Source organism: Colletotrichum jinshuiense, chromosome 1 (genome assembly GCF_051148585.1).
Source record: "Colletotrichum jinshuiense chromosome 1, complete sequence".
In the NCBI taxonomy this organism is placed as follows: domain Eukaryota; kingdom Fungi; phylum Ascomycota; class Sordariomycetes; order Glomerellales; family Glomerellaceae; genus Colletotrichum; species Colletotrichum jinshuiense.
The window spans coordinates 1,052,951-1,071,390 of record NC_139302.1 but is presented as its reverse complement, the minus strand read 5'-3'; the positions used below and the strand labels follow the sequence as shown (position 1 = coordinate 1,071,390).

The 18,440-nt window shown below is 51.2% G+C and overlaps 4 protein-coding genes across 4 annotated transcripts; 2 read left to right on the top strand and 2 right to left on the bottom strand.

The window, feature by feature from the left end:
* Positions 1–37: 37 nt before the first annotated feature.
* EsH8_I_000288 (uncharacterized protein) lies at positions 38–2,876 on the bottom strand (the record flags this gene model as incomplete). The annotated part of the gene is made up of 3 exons (XM_083267701.1): positions 38–698; positions 766–879; positions 952–2,876. The coding sequence occupies 3 exons, from the start codon at positions 2,874–2,876 to the stop codon at positions 38–40; spliced, it is 2,700 nt and encodes an 899-aa protein (XP_083118139.1).
* A 4,470-nt stretch (positions 2,877–7,346) lies between these two features.
* Positions 7,347–9,099, top strand: EsH8_I_000287 (uncharacterized protein; the record flags this gene model as incomplete). Its single annotated transcript, XM_083267700.1, has 5 exons — positions 7,347–7,550; positions 7,609–7,813; positions 7,882–7,985; positions 8,041–8,213; positions 8,301–9,099. 5 exons carry the CDS (start codon positions 7,347–7,349, stop codon positions 9,097–9,099), a joined length of 1,485 nt encoding a protein of 494 aa, XP_083118138.1.
* Positions 9,100–9,484: 385 nt separating this feature from the next.
* Positions 9,485–13,005, bottom strand: EsH8_I_000286 (Alpha/Beta hydrolase protein; the record flags this gene model as incomplete). The annotated part of the gene is made up of 6 exons (XM_083267699.1): positions 9,485–10,015; positions 10,068–10,657; positions 10,735–11,070; positions 12,158–12,378; positions 12,483–12,542; positions 12,596–13,005. 6 exons carry the CDS (start codon positions 13,003–13,005, stop codon positions 9,485–9,487), a joined length of 2,148 nt encoding a protein of 715 aa, XP_083118137.1.
* A 1,237-nt stretch (positions 13,006–14,242) lies between these two features.
* On the top strand, positions 14,243–16,830 carry EsH8_I_000285 (ATP-binding protein; the record flags this gene model as incomplete). Its single annotated transcript, XM_083267698.1, has 6 exons — positions 14,243–15,325; positions 15,390–15,663; positions 15,710–15,952; positions 16,015–16,218; positions 16,291–16,563; positions 16,625–16,830. The coding sequence occupies 6 exons, from the start codon at positions 14,243–14,245 to the stop codon at positions 16,828–16,830; spliced, it is 2,283 nt and encodes a 760-aa protein (XP_083118136.1).
* Positions 16,831–18,440: the final 1,610 nt, after the last annotated feature.

Genomic DNA, 18,440 nt, shown 5'->3' with positions numbered 1-18,440 from the left:
CCAATCAATTGCCATTGAGAGGTCATATTCTTTATGCCTAGTCAATAGTGACTTCTACATCTTCTGATGATAGAGGTATTTTTGTTCCCTGGCGCTCTTGTCCCAGTCTCGCTCCTTCCCCTTTGATTTTAAAAGCTGTATCTCTTTTGCTCTTGGCCAAACTCGGTTCCGACAACCACATCACACTAGAACCGGCCTTCGGAGCGCCTGGACGCTCAACGAGCTTCACCGATACACGGTTGTTTGACCGGTCGTAGGTGAAGCTTTTGATGATGCCGGCATCAATTTTGATCTCAAGTCCGATAGGACCGATGAATACTTTCTGGCGGACGGCGTCTCGGACATCGACGATAGCCAACTGGCCCACCTGTGTGAGTATGCCACCGTATGCCACAAGTCCCATATCGGCGTCCTCGGCAAGATATGTACCCGATCCAAGTGCCAGGCCAACAAAGTTGGGGCCGTAATCGCCGCTATAGCCGTCCCAGTAGAGGTTCTGTGGCCACGCGTGCATAGCGCACGAAGCCCACCCGTTCTGGTGGATGTTGGACAGGGGCCCGGTAGTGCCAGCGTAGCCGACGCGGAGTAGATATGACTTGGCAGGGTCGTTACGATATGAAGCGAGCATAGTCAATGCGTTGAGACCGGAGCCGTAGTGGTGGATTTGACGCTCTACGACCTTCGTTTTTCCGCCGACACTTTTTTTTCGGTCCTCTGTAAGCAAGGTCTGTGATTCCTTCAGAGTTGTATGGGTGTGTAACTTACGTAAAATCCCAGTATCGCCGCGCATTCCCATTGTACGCCCAGTGTGGGACTGTTGGCATGTAGCCTGTGACGGCGTTGATCGTTTTACGAGCCAGGGCCGTCTCGCCAAAGTATCTGTCCAGTGATCGAATTCAGCAGTCAGTATATGCGACAACAACGAAGCAACGGACAGGAGCAAAGACTCACGTCGCCCAATAGTACACGCCTTCCTGCCCGGTCGAATCCCACGCCTGCTCGCTGCCGAATGGCCACTCCGTGTTCAGCCACTTGTCCAGGCGCTTCCGCATGATTGCCGTCAGCTGGGCGGCCTCCTCTGTTTTCCCTTCCCTTGTAAGATCGGACAATATCTCCCCAAAGACCGTCTCGCCCATGAGACCCTGGTCGGCGAACCCGATGTCTGGTTGCATGCCGCGCACGACAGTAAGGTATGCCTGGTTGAGGTACCATTCCCAGGATTGCAGCTTCAGCACGCCGTTGTGTGACCTACCAGCGCGATACAACGCCCAGTAGCACGCCGCGGGCCAGACGTAGTTGTAAGCGCGGTCGATCTCGTCCCCGTAAGCCTTCCTGGGTGGGTTTCTGGACCAGTTGATGCTCGGGTCGTAAGTGTAGTTTGGGAAGATGCTGGGCTCGTACCAGAACACGCCGCGTTTCACTGTGTAGTCCTTGTTCTGTACGACTCCATACAGGACCTTGTCGACAAATGTCTCCAGCTTGGAGATCTCGTCGGCGTTGGGCTGGAATGCTTGCTTTATGGCGAGGGATGCGTACGAGCCCGCCCCGGCTTCATCGCTTAGGCCGGCGACCATGACCCGACTTTCCTGCACCACGATGGCCTTCTTCTCGCCGTCGAACCCCATCGGAGATGGAGCACGACCGAACGGGTCTGACAGGTCGGTATACCAGGACTCATTGGCTAGAAACCGGCCCAGATCAGAAACGGCCTCCGATGCGGGTTTGGTTATGTAGTAGTGGATTGTCTGCAGTTTTCCGTCTTGGTACTTGATGGTAAGTCGCACTCGGCCCCAGGCAGAATCCGAAGGCCGTATCGTATACGTCTTATTGCCCTGCGGAAGGACGTCGAGCGCTCCAAAGGGCGCAACCAATACTGACTCGATGTCATGCTTGTACTGCAAGGCTAGCTTTGCAGGCAGGTCGCGGGGAAGAATGTAGCCTGGCACGGAGAGGGCCGTGGGAGTGCCAGTCTCCCGGACAACCGCGTCGATGTTCGGCACACCATCTTTGACCAGGGCGAACCGCACACCCCACCGGCGGGACTCGCCAGGTTGGAGAGCCAATGACGTCGGCAAATTCCAAGGCTGTGCATTTTTCCACTCCTTTTCAGCGTAGGCCTTCGTGTAAACCTGCCACTCAAAGAACCCCTCCCACGTGTTTCTCTGGATTCTGGTACCTTCGCGATATGTTTCCTCGAGGAAACGGTACCCTTCCAACGGAGTACCGTCAAGCGGCACCACGACCAACGCAGGGCCCGTACCTTTTAGCGGCGTCACACGCAGGTGGCCACCGTCGAGTCCCACGTAAGGATCCATGAGCGAACATCCGCCGTAGACGGTAGAGGAGTTTCTGTTAGTGAAGATGCTGTTGACAGCCGCCGGGAAGCCTAGGCTTCCTAGCTCAATGGTCGTGTTGCCAGAATTTTGAATGGTAAACTGGAGCCCAAGATCCCCCGCCACTTCTATCCATTCCCGAGTTATATTGAGAGGCCCGAGCGGTATTGTTGGAGACATATCGGACGCCACTAGTTGGCTGGAGTTGAGGTTGATGACAGGTTTGCGTTGAGCCGCCGAGCTGCTAGTGGACCAGGTGGCGCTGAGAGCATCGCGATATCGGATGTTGATGTCGCCCCAGTGGTACGAGCCATTCTCGAGGCGCATGCCATTGAGCATGTACTCGTATGGGAGGAAGTCGAAGTCGCTATTTACTGGCTTCAGCGAGGCGAGCGTACCGGAGTCCTTGACGATCTTGATGTCCCAGTTTTTGGTCTTGACATCGACCACGCCATGACCAAAGCCAATATCGTCTGTGCCCAAGATGCCCGGGAGCATCACTCCCAAGGCGGCTACGACTCCAAGTCGGACTTGAGAAAGCATGCCGAACTAGTACTTCATAGACTTTGTTGGCAATGTATGGCGCAAGACTGGCGATTGGGGTACCGATACCAGGGAGCGATTTTGCTGTCTATCACTTACCGCAGCAGCTTGAGCCTGCTCTCTTATACAAACCCGGGCCAGACGCCCATTCTCTTCGAAGAACTTCAAAGCCGTGGAAACCCCACTTCAACTTCACAAGGCACTAGTATGAGAGCGACCTTTCTCAGAATTGAATGTCCACCAGGCTTGTGGGGTAGTTGGTCAATGTCCCGCCAATCACCTCCGCACGGGGTATGTAGACAAGTCGCCAAAGAGATGCAGCGAGCTGCGGAAGAGCCAAGTCTGGCTATATCAATCTTAGTTTCGGTGCTCTCGTTCGCGATTCCGACAACATTGATGCGAGTTGCCGGCTCATCGAGCTTCATCCCGACACGGGCAGCTTCGGGGGGGGCTTCCTTAAAAGGATATTGCTCTCGCTCACATAGCCCGATGACCGCCGCCAGTGATGCGAGACGCCGGTTATATCAAGCATCGTTCTGACAGAAGCAGATGCTGGTAGGATGTTACCCTGGCCCCATACTCATTACATAGCCCGACAACCGCCACCATTGCACCATTGCCGCGGGAAAAGCACGTACACAGGCAGGATCTGCGGCCCTATTACTTAATACAATATAGGTATAATATTCTCAACCTAATAGAAACCACGGTCGTGGACCCCCGGCATGGCTCGTTATTTTCAACACTCAAGCCATTGGGGATAAGGTTGGAGATTTCGGCAAGAGATACTTGTTGTGATGTTGGGGAGCACCATAGTCCTTGTGCATAAGCGTGCTTGGTATTGATCAGTACCACAGGAAACATGTTCATCCGAAGAACACTCACGTACTCGAGCTAATATTATGTCCAAGTCTAAACTCCTCACAGTTTCCTTGGTAGTTATAGAAGCTGTATTTATAAGCCTTCATAATATTTTTATAAACACTTGCAACTTGTGTATTGGCCCTCTTAGTACTCACCTCGGCGCTTATAGATCTTTCCTCTTTACACAACTTATGCTTTAGCTCTTCTGTTCCGCCAAAGTCCCGCTAGTTCCTTTTTTCAGTGCGTGTGTATCCTGTTCTTGCCGCTGGGTGGGGTGTTTGTAGGGTACGTCCTAGTCCTAATATGCTCCCAGCAGGTCGTGAAGCCGTATTTGCTACTGTCACTCGTTGCTAGTCATTACATATAAACAGGAGTAAAGAAGAGATGCGGATTAGAAATCAAAATTCCGAGCTTACTTATCCTGTAAAGGTGCCCAGCCTGCCCAGCCTGCTCACTCGAGTCACGCCACTTTAGGGTGGCGGGTGACCCGGCCGCACCTGAGTAATATAGTGGCGGCATTTTGTGGCAGACCTCTCACTGCTGGAGTCCTCCAAGTGTCTTCGCGGCCTTCGCGACCGTTGTTGCATACTACTACTCGCCGTAAATGTGGAAATGCCCCAGGCTAAAGTCAGCTAAAAGAGGATACTGAGGTGTTGTTTCGGCATCTTAACAAGAGCGAGGTGAACTAATAAGACGGGATGGATCTTAATTGTGCATCCATTTGGCTTCATTTTCACTGCGGCATTGCGGTATCCCCAACTACCCGAAGAGTTTTAGCCAAGTTACGCCCCTTCTTAAAGACACACACGGTCCTGTCCGACCTTACGTGGTCACTGTTCGAAGCACGCCCGCTTAATTGGGAAGGCATATGCTGTATCAGCTGTCATCGGTGACATTTTGGTCCTCGACTACTTTAATGCCTCCAATGATGCGAACTTTTTTTCTTTTCTGTTTTTTTGGGGGAGGGGGGTTTGTTCCTAGAGTTGATACAACCAGCGCATTGTTGGATTTTCCTAGTGGAACCAGATAATATTACTAGAACGGACTCCAAAAACGAACTTGTCAATGAGCACACTCGAATCGATTAGTGGTTTACGTCGAAGAGGAATAGAGAAGGATACTTTTTGCGAACAAGTTTCCCGCGAACAATCCTCGACAGTTTGACCCGCTCCATGCTAGGATTTAGCAAGACCTTGGGACGAAGGGCCCGGCTGGACAGTCGCGCGGTATCTTGTCATTGCGACTGATAGACGACAAGGCCGTATCTTTTGAATCAGAGGTTACTCTTTTGGCTGGGCGCAAGCCGGTGGCGCACGGTTACTGCCTCGTTGCCGTTTGACTATCAGCCCGAAACGCCCGACTTCCCGATTCTTCCACAAATAGGGCAATTACAGATCTCTAACGGCTCAGGTCATGATGTTCGATATAGGCTTGGCAGCTACTCCGGAGATGAAGATGACTGAATAACTCCGAAGACTGGCAGCGGCGATTAGGAAAAGCATTGTAGCACCCATTCAGCGCCAAGAGGATATCTGTTGTGTTGAGGAGGCTTTTCCGAAGCCACATCGGCCCAAGCTCTCACTTAGCCGTCCGCTCGAGTGAGAGCCCTGATGTGGCGGCCAGCATACCATGAAAAAGCAAGCTGAAGGGTGTGCGGGAACCATCTCCTTGGGACCACTGGGCTACACCTTGGCGTCCGTAGCGAGAAAGTACGGGATGGAATGACGAGACAGGCAAGGTGGGCTGCGACCAAGCGAAGGTCAAGCCTCGCGGCTTTACGGAGTTATCAGGTTCATAACAGCCAAGAGGTCACAAGAGATGAGCGACACCACAGATGCGTGGCTTGGCAGGCATCCTTCACGGCCAGTACAATTACAGTATCCCATGTCACTTACCCCAGCCTGCACCACAATGGCATGATACCTCGTGAAAGATGTCTTCCCCTCTCTTGGCTAGCACAGAGCAATGCCGATCTCATGTCCCTTAAAGAAATATTTCTCCACGTTCAGTTGCGACAACGGCAGACACCTCCTCGGGTCCTGCGAGATTCTGGCAGCAGTTCCTGGGGAATGCCGCCAACTTCGGTAACAGAGACCGACAGCAGCTGATGGCCTATGGATCCTGCGGGGAGCCACGCCATGTCACTCCGCATTGCAACCTTGTTGAGGAGGTCGGTGAGGGGACGCCCCATACTCCTCCCTGCAACGACACCCTGGCCTGGTGACCAGAGAAGACAGGCCTGCAACTGGAGCGCCTCGTGCGAATTCTGGGTCTGGGGTCGAGATAATCTCAGGAATGCGGAAATGTTCGTGTTGATAGGAGGCAACGCCAGCTGTAGTGGAGCGGCCTGTTCAGCGGCACTCCGCCATGGAGAGGAGCTTTAGTCAGGGTGCCGCATGCAGGATACTGAGGAGGGGAATGCTCGTGGGTCAGCATCCTGCATGCATTTACACAAAGTCACAATAGTTTAAGCGCATCTCGAGCTCCATAGACGTGTGATTACGGGCCCTGGCAAGCAGCTAGTCCAGAGCACAGAAGGATGTCATCCCATTCGTTCTCTCTTGATTCCAGGACGGTCTGGTGTTTTCCGACAGCCTTTCAACACCATCCATTCAAATAAGCTCATTTGCAGCTCTTGGTGCCATGGTGTGGCTGATGATCGACGGCCAATAGTTCAAAGAAACCTGGAAACGAGCCATTTCCGATGCCAGGTGGTTTTCCGTGGCCCCTTTTCCGTGATGACCTTGGCGCGCCGGCACAGGCCATGGGGGTGCAATGGAGAACATGTGTCTCAAAGGATGCCGACGCCAAAAATGGGGGACTTGGGGTGGCGGGTAGCGACAGGGGACCATCATGGCGTTGCACTCCCCCCGTATGGCATATCGCGACCAGTGCCAACCTCGCGCAGGTGGGATTATGATGATCGATAGAAACAGATTGTAATCTCGTAATCAAGAAGCCTGAAAGGACAAGCCGCCAAAATGAGCAGGCTCGCTGCAAGCAAGCATGGAGTACTTGGAGTGTCAATATAAGAGTAGGGCAAAGCAGGAATGGTGGCGACCGCCAGCGAACTCGTGCGATGGCATCGAGAACTCGGCTTTTGCCTTGGCCTGAACTTGGCCTTCGTAAGGCCAGAGGCGTTCGGCACTAGGCGATAGTGCCCAGACAAGACTGCCCAGCCGCGGAGGGCCCTAGACTAAATATGCAAGCTCTGGTTAGGATATGGGAGAAAGTCTTGGCTGGTCCCCCTTCCCCGCACTCCGCACAGGCGGAAAAGCCGTCGAACCCATCTACCCCATGGGGATAGGCCTCTTCTCCACCAATTATGCTCATCTATCTCCGCTCTCGTCGACCCATCGAAATAGCTGCGAACTGACGTGAATTCGGGGGTGGGATAGATAAATACGTGAGCTTCCTCGAGCTATAATTTGACCTCGCCCCTTCATCCTGCGACCTCAGGGAACATCTGCCACTCCACGCTTTGAAGCACGGCTGGAAATCTGTCCAACCTCGGCTAATTCCACTGTCACCTCATAGGCAGTCACTTTGTCGAGTCCTTAGCTTTTTCCAACAACCGCCGAAACACGCCCGGCAGATAAAGCAAAGATGGCGATAACCACCAATAACAACGACAGGCCCGAGTCCCCTCAGGATAAGGTTGCCGTCAACCAGATGGAGCACGTGTTGACCACCGACGACCCAGCTCTCATGAAGCAGCCCATCATTGAGAAGGTGGATGAGTTCGGCGCCCACACCAAGACCGACCCCAAAGAGATTGCGCTGGTGAAGAAGATTGATTGGTACATGCTGGTATGTCTGAGCCGGCAGGTCCTAGAAAGGAATATGCAACTGACGCAAAACGTAACAGCCCATCCTCTGGGTGATGTACTTCCTCAACTTCCTCGACAGAAATGCGATGATCAACGGAAAGCTGGACAGCTTGGTCGATGACCTCAAACTCAAAGGCAACCAATACAACACCTGCGTGTCCATTCTCTTTGTCGGATACCTTTGCGGACAGGTTCCCTCCAACATGATCCTCAACCGAGTTCGCCCTTCATACTACATGGCTGGTGAGTATCTTATGACACCTGGCGGGTCTTAGCACAAGTGAAGATCCGTATACTGACATGTTGTCAAGGTTTCATGTTGGCCTGGTCTATTGTCAGTCTGTTGACCTACAAGTGCCACGACTTCGGAACGATGCTTGCTTGCCGCTTCCTTCTCGGCATTACTGAAGCTCCTGTAAGTCATGATTTAACAAGTCGCATGAAATCAAACATCTAACGCCCCAAATCAGTTCTATCCCGGAGCTCTTTACATGCTTAGCATGTTCTACACCCGCAAGGAGATCTCAACCCGCATGGCTATTTTCTACACTGGCAACATGGCTGCTAGTGCCTTCTCTGGCCTCATTGCTGCACCCATCTTCTCTGGTATGGGCGGTCTTCGAGGGCTCGCCGGATGGCAATGGTATGTTAGACGTCAAAACAGCTAAGCGGCTACTTCTCGAAAAGTGGCCCGGGAGCCTTGATGACATCACTAACACCGATCCCATAGGCTCTTTATCATCCAGGGAGCCATCTCCATTCTTGTCGCCCTCTTCGCCTTCTTCCTCCTGCCCGACAGCCCCCTCAAGACACGCTGGTTGACCGAGGAGGAGCGTCAGCTGGCACACACCCGTATTTACAACGATACTACCGATCGCCGCGAGGGCACCAGTGTGTGGAAGGGTCTTCGTGAGGCCTGCACGGATTGGCGCACTTGGGTCTTCTGTCTCATGGACAACCTCCACTTGTCCGCCAACGGTTTCAAGAACTTCCTCCCCAGCGTGGTCAAGACGCTCAAGTTCAACACCACCATCACTCTCGTCCTTACCTGCCCGCCCTACCTCTTCTCTGCCTTTTTCAGTGTCTTGGTACCCTGGTCGTCCGGAAGATACAACGAGCGTACGTGGCACATCACGCTCAGCAAGCTCGTTGTCTGCGTCGGCTTCGTCATGTCGGTCGCATCCCTCAACATGGGTGTCCGTTACACCGGTATCATGCTTTTTGTGGGGGCTACCTACGGTGTCAACAACCTTATTCTTGGATGGACCTCTTCCGTCCTCGGCCAAACCGACGAAAAGAAGGCTGTTGCGATCGCCATGGCAAACACTCTCGGAAACGCGGCCAGCATCTACACGCCGTATCTCTGGCCCGATTCTGACCAACCGCGCTATGTTACTGCTATGACTGCTAGCATTGGCTTCTCTATTGGTGTTGTTATTTGCGCTTGGGGATTGAAGTGGGCTCTGATTCGCACCAACCGCAAGAAGAGAGAGGCGGATCCCAATGCGAGCAACTTCTACGTCTACTAAGCAGACGCTTGAAGCTCGGAAATGTCGACGAATGGAATGTCTTGGGGGTTTATAGCGCTGATTTGAAGTTGCTCATGTTCTGGTTCTCTATGTGTAAGCATTTAATGCCATGAACAGATATCGCAGCAAGGTTAATACCAAGTGTTCACCACTATGAGCCGAACTATTCACGTGTAGTCTAAGGCTGCACTAACAAGTGATTCTCACTCAAAACGTTGACTGCATAATAATCTACTTTGGCATTTTGACTTAGATGATTTAAACAATATGGGCACAACTAATAATGCACTTTCTGGCATGATGAAATTCCCACTTTCAATTACTCGAGGCGGGTGGTTATCAATCCAAAGACACCTCCTCCGTCGGGCTGATACCCGAATTCCCCTCAAGCAGGCGCCGGCGTTGCCAAAGCTCCCATGGTAATTGTAGAGCACGGTGCATCGTATGTATCAGGCTTCACAAACCGCGGTTTAGGGTCGTTGCCGACAGCCAGCAGGGCTAGCGACTCCTCGCTCGGGTCAAATTTTGGCCAGCCTAGGACGGAGGTCAACCCGTTGGCTGGATCGTTGGCGAATGCCGCCCATGCTTGTTGCATGAGTACAGTAGTTCGTTTTTGGGGCTCCGAAGTCGCCAAACCGCTCACATCCTCGGAAGCCCCGAATATCATGTGCAAGTCGACGCCGTGATAAGCGCCGCTGGTGGGAAACAGACGTGTGTTTTCCCAGTCGCCGAAGTAACGGTAGATCCATGCCGGTATGTTTTGCGCAAGACGCGCCAGCCCTTGGTAGGAATTGGGACAGGTGAAAGATTCAAGAAGGAACGATGCCACCTGCTCCTGGGACGGAACAACGCCGTTACCATAGGCGGGTATTCTGTAGTAGCCGTCCTCGTTCTGGTTGTTTCCAAAGAGAATGGGCTTGGGATTATGTATCAATTACTCTCTCATTACGACATTGAAGGAAACTTACTAGCTTGGCAAAACTTCCAGACTTGGTCAAGGCGACGTAGTCGGGGAAAACAGTTTCGTTGTCGACTCTCGGGTAGAACGGTGGAATGGCTCGGAGTACACTGCTGCTAGACGTCGGTCGGACGGCAGCGGCAGCGGCCTTTATGTCCTCCCATTTCTGCGCGCGCATACAAGCCATCACATCTGTGGCATTTGTGCAGTTGACTGACGCAACAACGGTATTCCAGTTTCGCTCGGGTACTTCAGGGCTGTTGAGTGGGAAGCTGAACGCATTACCAGAGGGAGCGATGAGGCCATTGACAATGGGATCTTCCGTGTAAGCGTACGACCAGTAGTCAACAGAGACGCCTCCCGAAGACTGCCCTGCGATGGTGATCTTGGCCGGGTCGCCGCCGAAACCGGCGATGTTGTCGCGGACCCATTCCACGGCCGCCCGTTGGTCCCGCAGGCCAAGGTTCTGCGGCTGGCCCGGAGCGCCAGGGAAACCAAAGATATTGATACGATAGTTGACCGTGATGACGATAACATCTTGGGCCTCCGCGAAATACTTGCCGTTATAGAATGGGCTGTTGGTGTTGCCGATGGCGAATCCTACGTGCTTTGGTCAGCGAATGGAATTGCTCCGACTGGGACGTTGAGGCCTCATTGCCACGTCGCAACACACATACGTCCACCGTAGAAAAAAACAATGACGGGCTTTCCGGCGAGCAGAGCCTTTTTGGTTGCCTTTGACCAGATGTTTAATGTCAGGCAGTCCTCGCTCTGAGGGGTTCCGGCAGCAGAGGCGAAATTCCCAATGATTTGCTGCGCCTGGGGCGTCATTTCCGGATAGTCGACCCGGCGCGATGGCGAGAGCGGGCAGTCGAAACCAAACTTAGCCGCTTCGTAAGACGCATTGTCGGTGAATCTCTGCGGTGCATCAAATCGCAAGTCGCCGACGGGAGGTTTAACATAAGGGATGCCGAGAAACTCAATCACATCTGAGCTGTTCGAGGCAGGATGGCCTGTAATCGGTCCATTGGATGTTTGAACCGTCAGCAAGCTTGTTGAATTGCATCTTCCTGTGAGAGATGCTGTCGCCAAGCGTGAGACAGATGCCGACAAAGCTAATGTCAATGCAACGTTGAAAGTGTGCATCGTGCCGTTCGATAGGAGAGGGTGAAGAATCACATTATTCGAGGTTGAGGAATTGCCTCTCGTTTTACCGGTGCTAAATCGTTGGGTCTCGCTTACTGGACCGCTCCAGCTTGGTATCTTCAGTACTCCGTAGCTGCGCGACCTCCCTGTGCTGATGCAACTCCGTCGTCCCCCTTGCTCTTCGTTCACGCCACTAATCTCAGCACGGAAAGCAAAGCCGCAGCTAGCCTAATTACGCAGTTCATACCCATGCGAGAAAACGTTGTCCACTGAAAGTCGGCAATCCGTTCGATCCCAGTTGAAATAGATTGCGGCCAAGAAACACAGCGCAGAAACAGCCATGCCTTGGCATTGAAAAGTACATCCATCACATTGGACCGTAATCTTGTTATTTCGGCGGGGCTAAGCCTCAATTTCATGCTCGTTCTGTGCAGCTTATGAAGACTTCGAATCTATATCCTCACTTACGAACAGAATCCAAACTTTATCGACGGCTACCAATGTCTTGCCGGTCCAGCGCATAACCATGTCCGAGCGATTGTCTCGTTTCTACGTAGAGTGTCTCGGATCTTGAGAGCTCATCCCGCAAGACCAGAGATCTCCCGGTCGTAGAAAGCAACACTTTTAACTTGTCTTCTCGCAGAATCCGGATGAGCTCGGTTAGGTATGTGTCGGTAGTCCTGTCATTAAGCCAGTGAAGCCCATCGATGATGCAAAAGACCGGGCCGGGAAGTGTCTTCATGAGGTCGATAAATACAGACAAAGCCATGTTCCAACTGCCGAGAGTGCCATCTAAAGAGTTGAATCGCTCTTCTGACAAGTCCGAGGTTGTTTCCAGAACCGGCAGCAACAGTTCGATCAGCTGTCGTATTAGCGAGTAGACCAACGAGAGGATTGCTTGCACCTCTCTGGTACTGTTGCCCTCACGCAGCTTTTCGCCTCTTCTTAGCTCACAAAAGTATGAAATGACGGGCATTCGTGTTTGTTCCGTCAAGCCAATGATCTTTGCTGCCATCATGGTGATTGGGTTGTCAAAATCATCAGCTTGGATGGGCTGTCCTTCAAGCCACAACATGTTAGGCGAGGAAGCTTTTGCCCACTCGCCAATACGTCTGAGAGCCTCAGGCTCAACCATTATAGGATTGAACGACTCGGCAGGTAGCCGAAGCCGGTCTCTATGAAAGTAATCTTCAAGACGACGCGAGTTTAGGGATACTTCTTCGGATGTGTATTTGGAGACTTGAGAAATAACAAATGTCAGCTCACAAGCCACATGGACCTGCAGAAAATAATCTTGAGATACCTTGTGTGGGTGAACTCATAAGTGAGAACGTTGTGGCTGCGTTGAAGAACTGTGAGGGATTTTGGGGAGTGCGGAAGGTTTCAAGCCACCCCATAGCGCGCTCTTCCAACAAACCCACAATGCTCTCGACAAGTTGCTGCTGTTTGTCAACAGTCCAGAGATTCGAGGACCTGGTTTGCTCTCGGAGTATGCTTTCAGCATAATGTTTCATCTCGGCCTGGTGTCGTCTCTCCCCTTCGAGACCAACGCGAATATCCCTTGCAGTCTCCTCCAGTGTCAATCTCGCAGACCGCGCCTCGGCTCGGGAATTCTGCGCAGCCAAGTTGCGAACCCGTTCAGCAACTCGCTTAATCTTCTCCAACTCGTTTTCGAACACGGTGGGCAAATCTTCATTAAACGAGTCGAGTAGTCGTTTGCGCCGTTTCTTCATCATCCAGTCCATGACACTGGTCAAAAGGAGAAAAATGTGAGCGTAAAGGTCGGCAATGAGCTTCTGCATGTCTTCTGTTTCGAATAGCTCTCTATCAGTAGCGCAGTCACTGACATACTCGCCAATGGTGCAAAGCGCATCAGAGAGTCCTTCTGCTACTTTTTCGTGGTTGGCACTCGCCTATCCTTCTTGGTTATCGCAGGCTCCGGCATAGAGCTTCCAAAGTTTTTGAGTTGGTCGCACCTGAATGACTACGTTGAGAGTCCCTGTGAAAATGGAGACATATTCATTGCCTGAAGGCAATATTTGCATCAACATCTTATGCGAATTTAATGTCCCACAAAACTTGTGGAAAAGCTTTTTTGCCTTGGCTAGACGGCCATTTTGTCGCTTCGAATCCCACATCTTTTGGATTTTGTGGACGGTCCCAATGACTCCCGTCATTGTTGGCTCCGAAGTTGACAGGTCCAACAGGTCCAAGGTCGGACAGGAGTCTCGGAAGGCCAGCCATTTCTCGCGAAGTTGTGCTGTTTCAACAGCGAGGACCTTTGTGATGTGGTTACTATTTCATTAGTCCGTTAGTTTCCGACGAAAGAGATCAGAAGCGTTGCCTTTAGTTCAGCACCTACCTCGACGCTTGATCCGTAACAGGAGGCTCAAAGAATCGTCGCCAAGGATCTATGGCGGCCTCCCTGCTGTCCAGGCCGTCTGCCAGAAAATGAGCCAGCGCATGTGCATCATTGCCGGGTGGCAGTCTTTCTTCAGCATCATAACTATACATTCGCACAAGGAGCCTGGATTCTCTCGCGTCGTTCATGATTCCTTTATAACTGGAACTGATGCGTTCGTGCTAATCAAGCAGGCGATGGAAATAGAAGACCACGCTGTCTAAGCCTTACATCCTTCGCACAAGGCTGCAAGGCAATTCCCATGCCCTGGTCAATCTGGTGTGAAATGAGGGGTTTGTGCTTCGATGATTGGAACATATCTCTCGGTAGCTGCGCCTCTGCGGCTGGGTTTGCGGGGTGCAACAATCTCAGCAGCTGCTCGTCTCATTCGCTGCGACCAAGGATGCTCGTAAGATAGTTACGCTAGCTGCGTTTCTTCGCCGGGCGCCTATGCCCGTTTGAGCGGGGCTCGAGGAGCTCGTGGCATTATCTCATTGGGACACCTGGGGGAATGATTTAAGAATCAAGAGGCTGCAATCCTTTCTGTATTCTTGAATACATACTAAATCAGTAGTGGTCATTAGGTGCTTATTCGATACAGTCATTGACACGCAGAGCCAGCGATGGCAGCCCAAACAATGGCGGGCACTGTAGCCCAGTTCTTGCACCAGGAGCAATCTAGCCCAGTTGCAGAAGGCATTACGGAAGAGGAGGAGAATCTCGCTCTGCCAAGCCTAGCCTCGGCGACGAACAACCAAACAGAGCAAGCCCCGGATACTGGGGTTGATTCAAACAATGCCCCAGGGACCAGGGATGCGAAGAAACCTTGGGTTGGCTATCGCATTGAGTATCGCAACCGCTACACCGGCGATTTGATATCTGAGCGAACGTACGAAAAGGGCGACAAAGAGAATGATTACGAAACCGATGGACCAGTTTTTGAATTGATCACATCCTATAGGGTTTCAACTCATTCGCTGGATCAGAAATCTTCAATACCCATTACATCCCAGGCACAGCCAGCTTATCACCTTCGGATCAACTCGATAGCCATTATCAACGCCATACAGTCAGTCGTACGATACTATCCCTCTCAAGACTTATCTGGAGACTCTGTGATAATCCCTAAACCTTATCCGGTATTGGTCCATCATTACGATGAACTACAGCAGTTTCGTCGAAACTGTGCCTCGAAATCTGCGGCAGAACTATGCGTACGGGAAGTCGATGCGTGGGAGCACCTTGGGCTGCTCTTGCAGTTCCTAGACGACGAAGTCATGGACAGTGTACGGGATGAACAAGAACGAAACAAGAGGGGCGTATCCACCTTCGATTGGCGGTGGGTTGCGTACAAGCCGGGCATTACCACGGTGGAAAACACTCCCAAGGGCTGGCAAGCTGGAGTGATTCATTCTGTTACCGGGGGGACATTTTCGAATCCGCGGAAAGAATGGACGATTGCGATATGGAAAATGAGTTACGACGGCATTGGGCTTGAGCGAGTTTGGGATGACCCGATCACGTACACCAGTTTCGATGGAGAGAGGAGCGATGCGAAACCAGGCGAGGAAACTCGGTTCTTTGACCCAACTGTTGAAAAATCTTATCTGAAAGACGAAATTGCTCTCGGGCTTATTGAGAACGGCAAAAAGTTCTGGTCCATGCTCCGAAAACAATGTTTCCACCACAAGGGCAAAGGGGCACGATTCCCACACAACCAGGTTTGTTGCCTTCAAGTTGAAGTTGATATATTTACGGAAATGTTTCTAACGTAGCACTTTTTAGATTGACGGGCTGGCCATGGTTGACCTCGATAGTTACTACGCCATTCCTAATATTGAGATCCCTCAGGACTTTGGAACAGAGGATTGTAGGACTTGGACGACAGAATGCACTTGCAGCGTGTGCGAAAAGAAAAAGGGAAGAGGCGATAGCCAGGCAATCCCCTTGTTTAGTGACTGGAGATTCTACAATTTGGAAAATGCGCCGCCGAACAACCATCAGTTCCTTCTATGCCCTGGTACTATTATGGCTTACTTGTTTCGAACTAGAACTTGGGGTAGGTGAGACTGCTTCCACAAATGACACGCGCTAACCTGGATTAGAGGAACTGAGTATTCAGAATCTGTTTCCACCTCAATTCGACGAGAACATGATTAGCCATCTGGTGATGAGCCAACAGCGGCTGAACACCCTCAAAGCGCTGTCAAAGAGCTTTGCAAGAGTCGACAAGCACGGAGACGACATCAAAAATGTGAAATGGAGCGCAGACTTTGTCCGGGGAAAGGGTAACGGCCTGATATTCTTGCTACATGGAAAGCCAGGTGTTGGAAAGACTTGCACAGCCGGTAAGAAGCAGTGATTTCCTGTCGTACAGGTTGACAAAAGAACTGTGACTGATAGGCAACAGAGTGTATTGCCGAGTTTACACGACGCCCCTTGATGGTGCTGACGAGCAGCGACATCGGAACGGATCCCCAGGTGGTGGAGCAAAATCTCACTTCCAACTTCAAGCGAGCAATGAGCTGGGGCGCCGTGATGCTGATTGATGAAGCGGACGTCTTCATGGAAAGACGAACAACCTCGGATCTGACTCGCAATAGCTTGGTAGCGGGTGAGTGTTGTGATGCGTCTGGACATATGCTCAGTTGGAAAGAGCTAATCCGTGCTGTTTCTATGATGCTAGGATTTCTCCGGGCCCTCGAATTCTACGACGGGATTCTATTCCTTACCACAAATAGGGTTGGGTCATTTGATGACGCATTCATTTCCCGTATACACGTGCAACTGTATTACCCCGACTTTACCGACGATGAGCGGCAACGGGTGTGGAAGACGTTCATAGACAAGTTGAGCCGAGAGAGGGGAGACACGATGCGCCTGACAATCGACGCCAAAGAATACATCCAGTCAACCAAGAAACATGGCATCAACTGGAACGGCAGAGAGATACGAAACGGTGAGTTAAAAGTCTCAACAATGACTAGAACTTGTGAATCCTAACTATGGTCCTCTTACAGCATTCCAGACAGCCGTCGCGCTTGCAGAGTATGATGCTGAGAAAGACAGCGAAGGACGCATAATGGTGACTGACAATCACCTGCGGGCAGTGGTCGAGTTGTCAAAAGATTTCAAGGGATATCTAAATGACCTCCACAGACGCGACGAAGGGAAGAGGGCGGAAGATAGATACGAAAGGCTTGATAGCTACGAAGTGGATAGATAACAGGAAGTTTTGCATCCTCTTCACATATAAGAAACAGATTATGCAACAATGTTGAGAATTGGCAAGCGGGGAAAATAGACAAGACTTAAGAATATATTGCCGAAGCGAGCTTGTTTGGGAAGATTAGGCAGTAGAAGGTTGGGTCAGTGATGCTGACCCCGCAGCTCGATAGGTCACTTGATGGGCGTATATGGTGTTTCTCTATTCTTATCTTTACGTCCTGCCAACTCAGGCTACGACAAGCTTGATTAGAGCTTGCCAGAGCAAATATCTTACGTAGGATGCAGGCATGACTTGTTCCTATACGTATTTGTCTGGTACTGATGTTCGTGCCAAGAGAAATCCTCCGATCCTTCAAGAACACCTTCCCGTATAAGACAAGCTTCGCATGAGACCAAGAACTTGACCGAACCAAATCTCATACCAAATCTCATCAACATCGAAGGTATAAATGGGCGTTCCGGCTACAGAATTCATAGTTCTTGAAGACGGGAAACAAATCAACAACACATAACGTGGAAGCAGTAAGCTACATTCTTTATTCTTGTCTTCATGTGAATTTACCTGTGTAACCATTCATCGCAGATCGCCACAGTCGCAAGCCTAACCAACATTCAAATATACTATACCTAAGTCCCCGAGAGAAATATGTGAGTGGCATTGCATTGACAGTTTGGTTGGTCGGTTTCTCGTGCTGATATCCGATAAGCATCAAAATGGTCAAAGTTAGCCTCGCCCTCCTTGTTGTCGCGGCGTCATTTTCTTTCGCAGCTCCTGGGGCCGTCGAGGTTCGTCAGGCCGCTGGATGCCAGCCATCAGAAACCGTCTGCCGCGATGGATGGGCATGGTGCTGTAGCAGCCCCACTTCATGCTACGAGTTTGCCCCTCCGGTTGCTTGTTAAGATGCAGCGTCACCATGAGATGAGCCTTGGTTTCAAGAGAATGGCTCTTTATTTTTGTGCAAGGGCTTGGGGCTGAGTGCCTACACCAGCAAACATGTTCCGTACCAATCATCAACCGAGGCAGACATAAACTCCTTCGGTAGCTGTTAAGGTTCGAGACAATGAACAAATACGGGAAATGCCAAGTACCAAGTTCACTTGAATTTTTATGACATATGGCGCTCGACCTAAAATATTATCAAGACCGAAACTCATGATGCAATAAAAGTAAGATCAGACATCATGTGGGTTCCATTGATACTTCTTCACCAAGTGTACTTACCGGCTACCACGCATGAAATCAAAAGGCGACTTGACCGTCAATAATGTGTGCAGGGGAATACGACCTTAGTCCTTCATATTGGTCCTATAACTCCCCTATAAGTTGCTATAGCCTGACAATGGAGGGTCTAGACACATCACTCGTACCTGTGCTAGTTTAATCATCACCGGGGAACTTGGGTGCTTAATAGCATCTGGTACTTCTGTTGCAAAGAGAGATAATGTCAATAGTGAAGACTCGAGGACCGGCAATTTCGAATGGATCTAGTGAATTGCTATTTAGAACAAGCCCTATCCACGCTGCCTTTCTCGAGCATTGACCCAGTGTCCCGAATGAGGACTCGCAGAGGCTGAGGTTGCCCTAGCTTGGTCAAGAGATATATCCAG